Below are 16,270 nucleotides of genomic sequence, written 5' to 3'. Positions count from 1 at the left end.
AGAGCAAGAATGAGCTCCCCGCCCACCATGAGAAATCTAAAGACCCCTCCCCTTCATTGTTTAAGACACAGAGCTAATTTGGCATTGAAATGACAATGACCATGATGAAAAAATAAACGGTTTTTTTCATGTCACTTTACTGTGTATATATCTATATACAGTCATAAACGTCTTCAGACATAAATGGGTGAACATAAATTGTATATAATTGTATATAATTTGGTCGTATAAATTTACAAAACAAAAAATATATAATTGTGGTATGGAAAAAAAACATTGGTGTAATAATAATAATAATAATAATAATAATAATAATAATAATATAATAATAATAATAATAATAATAATAATAATAATAATAATAATAATAATAATAATAATAATAATAATATAATAATAATAAATGGTAATGATAATGATGATGATGATGATGGTGATGATGATGATGATGATGATGATGATGATGATGACGACGACGACGACGATGATGATGATGATGATGATGATGATGATGATGATGATGATGATGATGATGATGACGGCGACGAAGACGATCTCAAGGATGATAACAACGTTGAACAAAGTAATTTTTGATGTTAACATAATATAAGTGCGTTAGATTAGGATTTTTATTTTCAAATAGTTATAATAAGAATACAGTGTTTACAGTAGCATATATTATAGTATGTACACTCATTTACAGATTAAGTAGCATTATCAAAGACACAATAGTTTATTTTGGTTGTCGTTTGGTTTTAGGAGCTTGAAGGTACTTGCAACACTTGTTATGTCGGCGCATGGGTCAGATACGATGGAGCAGTAAAACCTAAATAGTAATTGTGATTTCCGCCGAGAGGGATACACATTAGATAGGGAAAACAATTTGCTTCATGAAGAGAGGAGTTACATGATAAATAACATCTCATGCAGGAAATAAAATAATTCATTACATCGTATTCCCTGCCTGACTGTTCCCGTTTCAGGTAAAGAGTGGCTCGTGTTCCGTCGTTAGAATCTAATACACGTTGTTTCAATGAGTATCTGAGCACCGTATGCAATGATGGATACTGTGAGTGCGCCACAAAAAGAGAATCTAACATACGACAAACTCAAAACTTTGTTACTGGGAGGAACACATTATGATGCATTGTAAAGTGCATTGAGCATGGTGAACCAAGGTACTGGTTAGATTAATAAGGCTTATGTATTCGTTACTATTTTAAAAATGATATAATAAAGAAATTAATTAATTAATTAATCTATTAATAAAGATATAGCGAGATGTTTTGCAAAACTTAATTGTCGCGATTCCTGGAAAAGTGCAAAAAAACTACAAAGGAGAAACATGAGTAATTTTTTGGGATATTTATTGAAAACAACGCAAGAGTAAGTATAATATTTTAAGGATCCCTCACCGGCCCACGCTAGAAATGATCACCAGCTCACAGTGGGCTTGAGCCCCCAACAAAAAGACATTATTATAATTCATTTTATACAATTGATAATAAGAATAGGATCTGATGACGGAGTGAAGGATTGGCCGTCATGGAATGTATCACAGATTACTTTATTTGGTAGATATCAATAAGGTATAGGAATGCTGATTTTCAAGGAAATGAGAGAGAATTAATTATAAATGCTCTAAGCTTTAAATGTCAAAATTCCAAGCTGCCAGCAATGCCATTTACCTTTTGCTTGAGTGATAATGATGATGATGATGATGATGTTGGGGAGGAGGAGGAGGAGGAGGAGGAGGAGGAGGAGGAGGAGGTTCATTTAAGGTGCTGGAAAAAAGGCCCAAAACCCAAATGCTCAATTTGTATAATAAAATGGCACTATGCGCACAATGTTTAAAACCTTGGATTATTACTTTTGAATTTCGAATAGGCAAGATATCAACAACAGCTTTCCGAGGAGACCCAAAAATACCAATATTAATGCGATATTCTAGAAAAGCGGGGTATTTCCCAGACTAACAGTATGCATAATTTAATAGTTTAACTAATCTTTAGAGCTATAAAAACCTATGAACAATGAATTTATCTTTCTGTAAAAAAGAGAAGAGATTGTTAAAAGGACTGTAATTCATCGCAAAAACCTTTTTGCTAGAGCTAGGAGATCCAATTGTCCAATCATTAGGCAAGGGTAAGAAAACCGCCAAATTCGAACCAATCACTGGAAAACAGACACTTTTAAATCGAAAGCCTCGCCGAAAATGGGAAGCGACATTGGACAACCTGAATGACGTGGCTACCTCAATTAATTGGGACAAGTACCTACATACTATGCGCTTAATGAGACATCAGAGAAAGAGAGCAATAGGAGGAGGGGAAGAAGACTTGCAAATCACTTGTAAAATATTGACAGTAAACAGTTTTGTTTTGTTTTTGTTTTTACTTTTACTAAAATATATTTCTATGCATACATCGCTTTTAGTGCTTATGTTGATTTTATGACAAAATAATTTGAGCATTCCGATGAGACCTGTTTTTTTCTCGCACCTGATATAGGCTCGTAATAATAACAATAACAGTCGTGGTGATGAAACCATATCCATATTATCATTCTTTTTCTAGCTGGTTTCAAAACCCATTTCAGTCCAATGAAGTTGGCAAGAGTGGAATCATAGAAAATGAAAATTTTCCCCCGGAGACGAATAATGTTGATACATCATGTTGACATTTCCATTTTTACAATCTTATTCAAGACTCTTACGGCGGTGACAGGGAGTTCACATAAAAAGGAGATAAGGGCAAAACAAAGATGAGACTGTGACCAATCTCCTCAATTCGGTATCATGTCGGAATTATTCTGATGCTGAAATTTGATTTAAATCCAAAATCATAATATCTTTCAGCTTAAATTAATGATTGCAATAAAGATAATGAATGGAGTTTCTTGAACATCAAAAAACTTTCATTTCACAGTACTATTAATTAATTTAAATTTCGACTCAATTCTCTGCAAGTTTCAGCCCAATATAATGCCTGACTGATACGGCGTTTCACAAACCAAATAGGGTATGGATGCATGCAAAAATCATATAGAATTATTTGATTTTGTTGACGATATGCGATGGAATACTGAGGTAGACAACATACAACAACTTTGACATATTGTGAAAAAAGCACCTTTTCACTCGGGCAGCATACCTTTTACTTCAAATCTCGATCAATTAAAATGATCCTCGAACTTTCAAAATATTTCAAACCTGAGATTTGTTTGAAACGTTTTAATAAGTTCTTATTTGTAGGAGAAAGGCGTTTGCATTACTACTATCCAAGTCATTTTTTTCAGTAAAAAGAAAGATGACAGAATAGTCAAAATTTTAAGATCAAGTCCTCACGCTTGTGAGAGGAAAAAAGTAAGACAGTGATAGAAGTCGGTCCAATAGCCGTATATTATAGTAGCCAGTCTGAACCATCTTAAAGTCATACAATGACACTGCGACATGGTCTTCTTCCAAAAGGGATACACTTAAATAGTTATATGACAACAAAGATAGCGAATAACAAAACAATGACAAAATATATCAATGAGATATCATTTATAGGGAAAATTATCATCTCTAAGAATTTAAAAAAGTCTTTCGAATTGTTTCCCTCTCAGCTAAAGTCTCCGGACAGGCGAAACCAAACGGTCCCATTCCAGAATAAAGACACAACATCGCATGAAAAGGACACAATGATGCAAGGGGATAGTGGAGATGCTGTGGACAAACGGAGAATCTCCCAATGGATAATTTCACTCATCCCATGAAAAGTTGAGGGTCATCTTTAATCGATCGATTTTGAAGCAAAAGGTTTGAAGCCAAATTTTTCAAATGTGTTTTATATCAGAGTAAGAGTAGATAGAAGATCTTGGATTGGAATATGGAATTAAAATGATAGTGTAAATAAACTCACTTTGAAAATATTTAAATACAATGATCACAGAGGCCAGATCAACCCTGTCTCTTTACACAAACAAACGATAGTGTGTGGTTCAGTAAAATACTCAACACTTCTGTCAGACAAAACAATGAAAATAAATAATTGTTACAACCAGCATAAACAAACACAGATAGAATGTCTATAAGAAATGATAGTATCTGCCTGGCAAAAACAACCAGCAAAGACGCGTCAAAAGAAATGTATCTTTAAAGCCTAAATTTATGAAATCAATTTCAGATTTGAATATCTACTATTATAAGCCGTCATTTCCCATCTCTTTAAACTTCTTTGATTGGCATTGGCTGGTGAGTAAAAACTAATGTACCATTCTCTGACAAAACACAACTTGTTTATTTGAAACTTTGTCACAAATTGAGGGTCATTAAAATAGTGATTTGGACTTGGAGTCGAAGGATTCTGATCAAATAGAAAAAATGTTTTGTCAGTTTATGGCAGTAGACTTCAGTAGCCAGGGATAAGCAATAAGGGAAAGTGTTGATTACCAACTGCGTGAGTAAAATGTTCAGTCAACATTTACTTACACAATTTTGATTACACTTTTTCAAACAACTTAATGCTTTTAACAATCAATTAAATATATTTATCAATATCACACAAGCCCAAAAGAGTGCAGTAGTCGCTGGATTTTAGTACGCTTTAGGGAGAATCTAAAAAGCGTGCTAGAATCCGAGTGTGCCTAAAAACGATGCTCATGGGAAGTAACATTTTATATAGATAAAATTAGGTCACCCAGCTCCAGCGTGCTGGAATTCAGCTAGCCAGAATCTAGCGAGTACTGTATCGTTTAAATTAAATAATAACACACCCACTAGCAGGTTTCAACATGCAAACGAGTAAAGCAACTGCTTGAAATTATCCCCAGAGATAAAAGCGTACATAAATTTCAGTTCTGACAGTAATACATGAAGAAGTTAATGATTCATCGGATGCCGGTTGGGTTATTTTCCGGTTGCTTCTATTTGTTGTTATAATCTTTTATTTTGGCATTATTTAATAATGTATTATTATCTGGCCTTAAACCATTCTTATTCACGCATTTCCTGCTAATTAAACTTACCTAACCTTACACAAGCTTAAGGAAGAAAAAACGAGATATTCTACAGTTTCCCATGTTCAATAAATCAAATGGAAATGGAATAAATACTAATAATCAATCAATATTGACATATGAACAAATTATTACGTCAACTGAATCAGGATGCGAACAATGTTAAATAAAAAGGATATATTATGATTGCACGATGTGGCGAGGTCAAACTTTGTCAACATAACTCTCTCTCTCTCTCTCTCTCTCTCTCTCTCTCTCTCTCTCTCTCTCTCTCTCTCTCTCTCTCTCTCTCCCGCTCTCTCTCTCTCTCTCTCTTCCTTTCTTTCCCTCTCTGTCTGTATGTAAGTGTGTATGTGCGTGCGTGTGTGTATGTATGTGTGTGTGTGTGTGAATTGTTCTAATCGGTATCTAAAAATGCAAGTGCAAATTACGAATGTTTGTACTGTCATCAAACTTCACAAAGGCTAAAAATGTTGTTTCATACGACAACTTTGGCAAGTATATTAATGAGACAGAAGTTGACAGTTGAGGTTGCCATATTTTAAAAAAAGTAATTGAAAGAAATAGGCATAATAAGAGTGAACGGAACTAAATAGCTTTTAAAGTAGCTTTTATAACATTTTTCCAAACTTAAATTTTCGAAATCGATTGCTCCCCTTGAGTGACATCATCAATTTTTTCATCCTTATCTCCAAATCTTATTGACATTCGGGGGACATTCAGGATGTAGACTTCACAAGTTTATGCTACCTGTCTGTGATATTGGTGTAATCAAGATGAGATATTAAAATGTATCTTTTCAACAACAACAACAACAACACAATCATCAACAGCAACAACAACAAAAATAAAAATAAAAAAGCGTTCAGGACAACCTCGTTACATTTTTATTCTTATCAAGGACTAATCTGTTTGATAGCAGACAACAACGCAGCTAGCAGGTTGGCTAAATTTGTAGCTTGTCTCATCAAATACTTCATCTGGGGGTCGTTTAACGAGCGGCCCGAGGCAGCGTTCGCAGCACTGATCGTTGTCTTGAAGGCGTTCGCTGCTTTGATGATGTGGAACCCGAGATGTTGTGCCTGATGAGTCTTTTCCATCATCAACATGCACGCCTGTCCGTGTAAGAACAGATGAGCTAATGTGTGAATTGCAGTCTCGAGCTGCATCATCAGCTTGGCCTTACTGTTGTTGGCGCTGCTCACAAAATGCTTTGCTTCTTGGATGAAGGTTTTCGTCTGGTTGTGAAGTTCGGATAAGCACATTGAAAGCTGGGTTGAGTTCTTGTCTATTCTAGAAGTAGTTAACGATTCCATTGTAAATTTGAGTTCTGCCAAGAGTCTTTCAATGTCTTTGGATGCTGTATCTATGCTAGATTCATCATATTTGTGAGACAAAACGAGTTTCACGGAGTTCGTTGCTCCGTCGCTGACAAGAGAGAAACTGGTGTCGTGTGAATTTTGATGATTGATAGTGTCCAGCAGTGACGGCGCTAATGTTCGTTTAGGTGAAATTGGGGGTGGAGAGTTGGGAAGAGGGGGAGGGGGTGGAGATTGCCGGGGTATGTGATGGGAAGATGAAGAAGCATTTTGAGATTTTAGAGAAGAGGACGACGTGTTAAAAGAGACTGTTTTGGACTGTTTCCCGTTTGTCATTGGGATATCAGATTTAGATACTTCATCTTGGAAACTTACTCTTCGTGGAGTTGGCTGGAAGGAACTCTCACTATCAGATGGATAATCCCGAGGAATCTCAACAAACCCATTCATTTTGGAAGTAGATCGGTGCTCCTCGGGAGTTTGACTCGGCCTGTCTTGTCTTTGTTTACCCGAGGAATTCAACCGACCGTTTGTTATGTTTGTTGGAGATGATTGAGTACTGTTATTGGGTAGCGGTGGATGACCAGGAGGTGACTGGGTTTGTCTACGTTGTTTATGGTGGGATTGTTGCTGATTGGAGTTTGGAATACGACCTGTGGCAGGATCAATGTCATTAAGAGTCAAAAAGGGGCCGTTGGTCGTAGTACTTCCATTCGGAGTTTGATTCTCTAAGTTTCTCAAGGTATCAAAGTTGGTAAAATTTTGATAAAGTTCCTCATTGGGGTCCCCAACATAAGTGGCACTGTTGTCCATTGAGGTAGGACGCCACATTTTGATGGTAGCGTATGGGTTTGCCTTCAATTTTTCTTTAGTCTGGCTTGCTGCCATCGATATATCATCTTTTGATTGAGTTCTGTGCCCATGACGCTGCTGTTGTTGCTGTTGTTTATGGTTGTAATGGTGGTTGTAGTGGTGATGCTGATATGGTTGTTTTTCATGTTGTTGCTTAGAAGACTTGCTTTTGGACTGTGATGTGCCCATGACCCCGTCTTTGGGCTGGATATCTTGTTCACTTCCACCAAAGACAGACTGTAATGCCTTCAGAGGGCCGTTCTTACGGGCTTTTACCTGAAAGAAAAATGTGATAGACAAGATTAACATCGATATAAAAACGACGAAATATTACCTCGAAACAGAACTCATAAGCATAATACGTCTTTCCACAAAATGTTGAATGAAAATTATGGAACTAGAAAGAAACGTTATGAATTCCCCACGAAAGCATTTCTACATGGCTAAAATAAGAAGAGTATAAAGCTATATAGCACATTGACTAGGATGAATAGCAAAACTATTTACTGTGACAATCATCTGAACAAACTAAACATAAATGTGTCTGTAACTTTCGAACAAAGTAAATGAACATGAATTATGAATGTTTCCGAATAAAATATTTAATCAGCCAACTACAAAAAGATACTGTAGCAACAGAGGCATTAGTGCTGCAAACTCTAATTGCCTTTGGTGTAGATACAAAATGTATTTATGTCAAAATATAAAACTGCAGATGACATAACAAACACTGAAACTATAACATGCTGGTTCACTACCACAACGATGACAGAAGCTATGATTGCATATACAAAGTTTGTCATAATAAAATGGCATTGAAAAAAAAATTGATTGAAGTTGTAAATACAAATGATTTTTTTGTTTTATTAAAGTAATTTAATCAAGCACATTATTATGGAAACAGTTTCATGACAATTAAATGAACTTAACTGAATGGAATGATTGAGTTTTGTTCGAATACTTTGAACATTATCTTTCTAAATAAATACTTATATGGACATATTTCGTCATTTAAAGTGAAACCAGAATACAACATTGGATAAAACTAGTCACAACATAAATATTTGTATAAAACTAAATTGCATGCAACAAAATAATAATTTGACCACCATGACAACATTGTGAAAAAACATTGTAAATCTCTTATTGTGGTCTTTCACACGAAAACATATACTCCTTTATATTAGGCCATACTCGTGGGCATTGGGATGGATGGAAATGCAACTCTTAACCTGTTGACTGCCGTACCCTGGAAAAACACGTGTTTTAGAATTTCACCAGAAAACTCGTTCTTCAAATATCGATCGATTTAAATGACTTTCATCTTGGCAAAACTCTCAGACCTGGGACCTCGCGAGGTACCAGATTTGAGAGTTCTGCCAGGATGAGGGTCATTTAAATCGATCGATATTTGAAGGACTTTTCTGACCAAAATTTTAAATATGTGTCTTTCCAAGTGCAGCAGTTAACTGCTTAAAATTATAATTAAAAAAAGAAAACAACTGAACGTTTCCAAGAAGTTGTGTAAGTATCAGGCTACATGCCATGTCTGTGGGACTGGAGAAGGAGTTAGGTAGTTAACTCTGTCATTAAAAAGTATCGTATTAGCACGTACTTGAGTATAAGTATGTTATTGATTGCATTGATAATGGTAATATATTCTAAAATGATCTGGTGCTAAATTTTGATATACACAGTTGAATAGGCATAGAAGGTTAAATGTTTCAATTGATGAACAGTACAAACCAGGCATAAAAACATTCACAGTTACATATCTTTTACCCCCCCCCCCCCGGCTCTCTCTCTCTCTCTCTCTCTCTCTCTCTCTCTCTCTCTCTCTCTCTCTCTCTCTGTCTCGCTTGCACACGCCACACACCGGTTCATGACCATAACCACAATAATATACAAGATATAAATAGTCAACTCATATTAAGTCGTGTCTGATCAAAATAAGAAAAAAGGATGTTTTGTCAATTGTCATTATGCGGCAGATTATCCACACTCAAAGCTTCTATTTTTTCCTCACAAATAATACGAAAATGACTCACAGAGTCATTCAGTTCACCCCTCCCCCGTCCCTGGTAAAAACACAAACCCAAACCACGATCCAAAATCAACAGTTACATAACTGTTGCTTGACCGCGTTCTGTCTGTTGTGGGATCGCACTTCCAGCCAGGCACTCTGTGAATATCTCATGCATGAAACACAAAGCTATAACTAGTCTCCGGAACGAAATGAAAAATCACTTCCTAGATAAGATGAAACGGACAGGTAGACAGAGAAAATCTTGGCTCTTTCATATTTTGGTTTGATTTGAAAGACTAAGTTTCGGATGAAAATACGTATTACCCAATGAGATATGGCCATATTCAGCCGAATTGAACACTCAGGAGTCATTCAGACCTCAACTCTTTTGCTTTTTCTTTCTTTTTTAAAAACGTATTCTTTCTTCTTTTTTCCCCCTTTGAATTGTTCTCTTCCGTCTCCCCTATTCTTCATTCATGTCCACCAGTCGTTTTTATCACAAGACAAGGGCAGATCTCTACACCATTTACACGAATCAGACATTGACATTCATGGGGATGATCAGACAAATCAGATATAATAAAAAATATGGAAAATTGTCATGAGTATTTCTGATTGTGGATTGGTCTTGTTTCTTGGCATAATATTATGGGTGGTATGGGAGATGTTAGACAGGAGGTGACATAAACAGTATAAAGGTCCAGATATTTTGGATGATTGTCTTCTTACTAAACCACTAACCAATTATTTTTAAAGCATAATACGTTTTTTAAAGGATGAAACATTGATTAATAATTGCAAATAAACCATGCGTTCATACAAGTAATTGCCTTGGTCAGGCTTCTGACGGCAAAAATATACAGGCATTAATAAAACAATCTGACATCTCTATCAAGCGACTGGTATATTTGATTACGAGAAATACGTTTAAGTAACAATCAAGCCAATGTGATTGTTAAAAATCAGAACACATTACAGTTTTGAGATCTTTTACTGAATTAGAGGTACCAAAAGGGCGTGAATATATAAAACCATTAGTTAAATTCTCACTGATACACTGGAAAGGCAATAGAGGAAGACAGACAAACAACCAAATGAGAAGTACTGTGATTCAATAAAGGATTACCAGAGAGAATTAAAAACAAGTCTTTTTATGAAGGAACCAAATGAAAGATCCTATAAATGGATACATGGAAAGTCCAGAACACGGATTCCATCTTTTCAGACTGTGGATGTTCAGTGCCGTGTCCAGACAAAACACTCTGGCATAAACTTTTTCTTCAAATATCGGTCGATTAAAATGGCCCTCAACATGTCAAAATGTCTCAAGCCTCGAAAGTCTTGAGAGTTTTTGACAAAATGCGAAGCCTCCAGTTTTTGACATTTTGACAATTTGAGGGCCATTTTCACCGATCAAAAATGAAAAAAAAAAGCAATCAACCCTCCCAAAATAAAACCCTCAAACAAAAAATTATATATACAACAGAACACATCATGGCCCCCAAAATCGCGAAGAATCTATAGTGGATTCGAATAACAGCCATTGATCGTATCTAAACAAGGAACTAGATAATGGTCGAGTCATGAGAATATTGGAAAATGTTTCGTTTGTCGTTTCTCTTGTTGTTTAGTCTTTACTGTAAAGCTCGAGAGGTCGGAAATCCCATTGCATTTATTTACATTTGTTGCGTAAGATCTATCTTCATTTCTTGCTCAGTTGTTTTACATGCCTAAACATCTTGACCTTGCCTTGTTTAAACATGGTTGTTTTCTGAAGTAATGTAAACAATACGCTAAACAGCTTAAAGTTAGCAAACCATCAAATGCTGTTTATTAAATGCAAATTGTTATTGATCGAGGAAATAGTTTTATGCCGACATTTATTATTCCTTGCTGTGTATTCTATACTTTGAAGTACTCTATCAGAGTCAAAACAATTGCTTGCTTCCGTTTGGATGAGACGCTACCAGTCAATCAAAGTACGTTTCGCCAGATTGAACAAATACAGCGCGCTATCCAATCAAATAATCCAAATAACTTCGTCGCAGGGCATTTCAAGAATTATGGTTTCGATCATAATACGAATATTAAGAGACAGAATCGTGCCAAAAAACGCATCCCCTCCACATATCTGTTACGACAACATGGTGCGTTTTAAACCATGCACGGAAGTGATCAAGGTTATGAATTATCCGCCCAATTATACCCCCCCCCCCCCTTAATATTGCAAGACAAATTACAAACCCCCAGAGACACGAAAGAGTGCCAAATGCAAATCACATTCTCAACGGACTTAGACCAACACAATATGTACTTTGAACGTCTCATGGACAAAAAATTGAATAGAAAGGGTGTTCGTTTTTTTAGGTATACAATACACCATACTCTCGTCACGCGCCCCCCCCCCCTCCCCCCTTCCCCTCTTCTCCTCCTACCATTTTTTCTTTTTGTTACACTTAACCTGGGAAAAGGGCGGCGAGGACGATAGATTTCATTAATGTCACCGACAAAGAAAAACACTTGACCAGCACGCTAGAGTGCCAGCACAAACAGACTGGTCAGCCAAAACAAGGATTTCCCGTGTATCAATTAAACCAGACATGAAATCAGGGGACATTTCAAAATACTTGTCTGTGGTCAAGACAATCCAGGTGCAAAACTATGGAAATCTAATATGGTGCACTCTTTCCGCTCCCAACCCCAGACAGGAGAGGATATTGTACACTTTTAAAGGTGACAAATTAGGGGGCAGGCACTGGTATAAGATAAAGATCTGAAAAAAATGTGTATGCCTCCAGGTATTTTTTCTTGTATTTTTCTTTCTTGCTTAGCCTGACACAGCTTGATAAAAACATTTCAGGTCTTTATCTGGGACACATTTAATACGTCATGCCATCCCACAGAACAAACGTAAAATATAAGAATCATAAAACAGTGATATGCTTTCGAAAAGAGAATTCTTTAATTCTACACGAGATATTAAAGATTATTCAAATTTTAAAAAAATTAATACAAAAACAGTTAACCAGTGACAGCTGTTTGTAATTTATTGATAAATGGTGAGAACTCTAAGTTCATGTAAAGTGGATAAATGATCCAGTTTAGTTAAGAATTAAAACAGAGACTATAAACGGAATCGTAGAGTTATATTTTTTCTCTCCAAATCTTAACTGTGATGAAGCAAATACCAAATGACACAAAACTCAATGTGCGTTTACAACGTTAAGGAATTCAATGGGCAATTTCGATCAAAATTTATATTTCATACATTTCAGGTAGCTCTTAAATTAAAAAAAAATACTATTCAACTTATTACATCCGTCGCTACATATCGTTAAATATCTTCGTGTACATATTATGGGATTATTTTAACATTGTTTTAATAGACAACAGTTTGCATTGGTTTGAGAGCATTTCCGTCAGTCACGACTATGAGACCATAACAATTTGGTTTATCCGACTTGAAAGCAGGTACACGTCGTTAGATATGCACATCGGAGACAATTTAGGAGGTATTTTAATATATAAAATCTGCCACTATCTTTGACTGAAAATAAGGATCAAAAATAGCCACATTTTTAATCATTATAAAGACGAATAAACATATGAATAACATGAAAAACGTTAAGTTGCTTTGTTTTTGTTTTTTTTTGTTACTTTGTTGTTTTTTGTTTGGTTAGGTTTTGTTTCTTTACTTTACTTTTATTGTACTTTTGTTTGTTTTGTTCAAAGGTCGTTTCAGAGTCACGGTGTCTTAATTGGTAAAACACTCATCTCACACGCAAAGAGATTGTTATCGATCCTGGGCGCAATCGAGGCCTTTTCCTGACTACTCCGTCCATTTAGGAGTGACTGGGTAGCAGGGTCTGTTAGATATGGCGGAAAGTACTATGCATTAGACCAGAGTCATATCCAACGGATTGTTATCAATTGTTTATATTTCACACTACAAATACCAGAATAATCCCAGGCTCCGCTTTCGACTTTAAAAAAAAAGATATTTCGTTTAAATCTAAAATCAAATATTATACAAAACAATCTTACCTTCTTCTTGTTCCTTAACATTTTTGATACGAGAATATAACTATACACAAATTCCTAAAAATCTCATGGCTCAGATTTAGCCAACAACTATTAACAGTCTCTCACTGAAGGGCAATCGAGGAATTTCAAACCCTCTCAAATAATGATTGTAATTTACAGAAAATCAAAATTCGTCCTATTAATGTAAATTTAAATAACAACAACACAAGCAGTCTTGACTTCTGCAATAAACATCACATCCTATGATGAAACATAGCAATTAATGAAAACAGGTGTCTCTCACACATGACCAATGCAATCTGCCAGTCGAATTGATTTTACTGTGGCACGGCTGAACTGTCCTACGTAGGTCAGGGGTGGCGTTAAGGCACGTGTATTGGTCACACTCTGTTGGTCTGCCTGTCTAGTCTTGTCACAACGGAAGTGACTGTCATTTGTGACCAATCTTCTCAAAACGGTATTATATCGGGGTGAGCGTGGGTGATTAAAATTGAACTTTCATCAACATTTTGAGTTAGAGCAAATATTACAATGTTTGGTCTGTTTGTGATGATTTTAACTTAAAATTCGACTTTCTTCAATTAGTTCATTCCGACATAAAACCAGATTAACGATGTGGGTAACATACAGCGATTTGGAACTCAGACGTTGCTAAAACCGAAATGGCACAGGGATTCAAGGAATAGAGATTCTACATACTTAATGACAATCGATAGTTCTCTATACTTTCTTATGACTCCTTTGTCTCGTCTCTAATAAAAGTCTGGAAAGTGGTTTGTAAAACAGAAGTTCCAGCCCAAGCTCGTCGGTACTCAGTACTGTCGTAACTGGGATTTTAATATTAAAGTGACAGTGATTGTGAAACTCTGCCCTCTGCGTTCTCTCTTTGGGCAATTTTAAACATACATAACCCTACTAAAGACATGTGAATGCCTGCCGGATATTGTAAGGACGTCTAAACAGAGCGGATGCACTGTTTAGAATGGATAATATTTGGTACGACGTAGCCTGCTGGGGGAATAAATGATACGTTGTGAAGCCCTTTGAATATGGAAAAATCTGGAGAAAAGAGCTATACACATGTTTACAATCAAACCCAGATAGGTGGATTTTTCTCTTAAAATTTAGACTTAAAAAATAAGCCCCAAGTGTACGACTTTTAGAAAAGTTAAAGGTCGTTTTAATCTATCGATTAATGAAGCAAAAGTTTACTAGCCAAAATTAGTTTTTTTTAATGGATAAAGTTTTGTCAATGTATGGCAGTAGGAGAGTAGAAAGTCATGTCAGGTGTCTTGATCACACTGTCTACCTGTCTGTCAAGACATTAGCCCATTGCCAATAAGTATATTATTATATTATTGATTTACGACAAATAGTGATGTGACAAGGTTAATAACGGCATGGCAAATCACCAATAAAGAAAATAATGGTGTGGATTAGAAGGTTCGAATACTTGTGCTACGGAATTATTACTATCTTTTTGATCCACTCTTTTCTCCCAAAACCGAATGGAGGCAATATAAATAATCATAGTTTGATTTATGACAGAAGCAATGCTAACTAAGCACTTTAATCGATTTTTTTTTTTTTTTGGTTGAAATATAAACATTTTATATTTCAAGGTAAATTAGCTTGACGGTAACAAAACTAAACATCATAGATTGATAAAGATGTAATAGTTGTTTATAAGATAACAATTATGCTTATTACACCATTTAAACGACAATTATAACCGTCATCAGCATGGATTCACATTCATAAATCAAAAGGAAATATCATAAACTCCTTACGACCCTGGCTGACTACTGTGTTATTTCAATTTCTCCTTGAAATATTAAGACATGTTTGCACAACAGAGATGAATTCTATTTCTATTTTATTATAATCCATATAAAAACACAGAAAAGTCAGTTCAACCTGTTGAAGGCTATAATAACTCATACTCCGTTAGCCCAGTCGTAAATAGCGTCTGCCATAGACAAAGTACATTTATGCATATAATTCAGATGTTTATAGATCAAAGGTACTTTCCAACAATCAATCAATCAATCACAGTCAAAACAAAGAACTTCAGAGAGGGCATCGAGACAACCTAGTAAGTAAACATTTGAACTGTAGCAGTCATATTTTCGTTTATCATTTTTACAATGCTCTCGTTACAGAAAGGTTAATATTTTGACATGTTAAATATCCATCATACTTATCTAATAAATAGCATAATCGGAATCTAATTCATTGTATTTGTAGATTAGGATGTGGTTTGTTCTCCGGTTCTGAAAACGATTTTTGAGATCATCTTTTCTGATATTAACAGTTCATATTAACGTCTTTCATATTACTTTAAACTAATTATAACCCCTTTTGTTACTTTTGCGTGAAATTTCTTATTTGTTTTTAATTTCCATTTTTAAATATAAAAGCTAATCTGTCGGAAATTGAGGTGAATTGTTCTTTGCTTTTTTAAAAGATAATTATTCTATTTTTTGTCTAACTCCGATTCTCGTTTTATTTATTCTTTTCAAACTGAGCAGATTTTGATTTGAAAAGGGGAAGGGGATGTTAGGTGACTGACCATAGCGGTCTTTTCTTGACCACACAGCTTGGTAGTAGTCCGGAAAAAATCAAATGTGAATGATGAACGTGGCAATAGTAGCCCTATCAGCATCGTATGTCATTCTATAACGAAGTCAAGTGATATTGAGCGAGTTCAATGATGTAGGTGGTTAAACGGGTGGTAAAACATAGACTCAAGTATTGTTCTTTTGATAAGCTAAAGACTAAAGCGAGAGTGTACTTTCATTATGGCGCCTGATAGAAGCCTCTATCTGTATAAAATTGCGTTTTGTTTCACAATGTTTCAATTATTCACTTTGCATCAACAGGGTTATTCTGCGTCAATGATTGGACCCGAAGTAGGCGCATAAAACTAGGAGAAAAGGTAGAAATTCCCTTTACAAATGGAGATAATAAGTTTGTTTTTAACCGATTTTAATGCATTTCCACAGTGCCTATAATAATAATAAAAAGT

The 16,270-nt window shown here is 35.5% G+C and overlaps 1 protein-coding gene across 3 annotated transcripts in view; it reads right to left on the bottom strand.

Annotated features, from left to right (window-relative positions):
* Nucleotides 1-5,868: 5,868 nt before the first annotated feature.
* The window catches only part of LOC144971181 (uncharacterized), a 193,419-nt gene continuing 183,017 nt past the window's right edge, over nt 5,869-16,270 (bottom strand). For all 3 annotated transcript variants that reach the window (XM_078911666.1, XM_078911667.1, XM_078911668.1), the window contains one exon: nt 5,869-7,448. In XM_078911666.1, coding sequence (XP_078767792.1) covers nt 5,898-7,448 — 1,551 coding nt within the window. In that variant the 3' untranslated portion in view covers nt 5,869-5,897. The remainder of the gene's footprint in view (nt 7,449-16,270) is intronic.

This window comes from Berghia stephanieae, chromosome 4, assembly GCF_034508935.2.
Source record: "Berghia stephanieae isolate SIO BIC M18660-M18661 chromosome 4, UCSD_Bste_1.3, whole genome shotgun sequence".
In the NCBI taxonomy this organism is placed as follows: Eukaryota; Metazoa; Mollusca; class Gastropoda; order Nudibranchia; family Aeolidiidae; genus Berghia; species Berghia stephanieae.
Note: the sequence above shows the minus strand (reverse complement) of the source record. Positions and strands in the feature narration are given on the sequence as shown.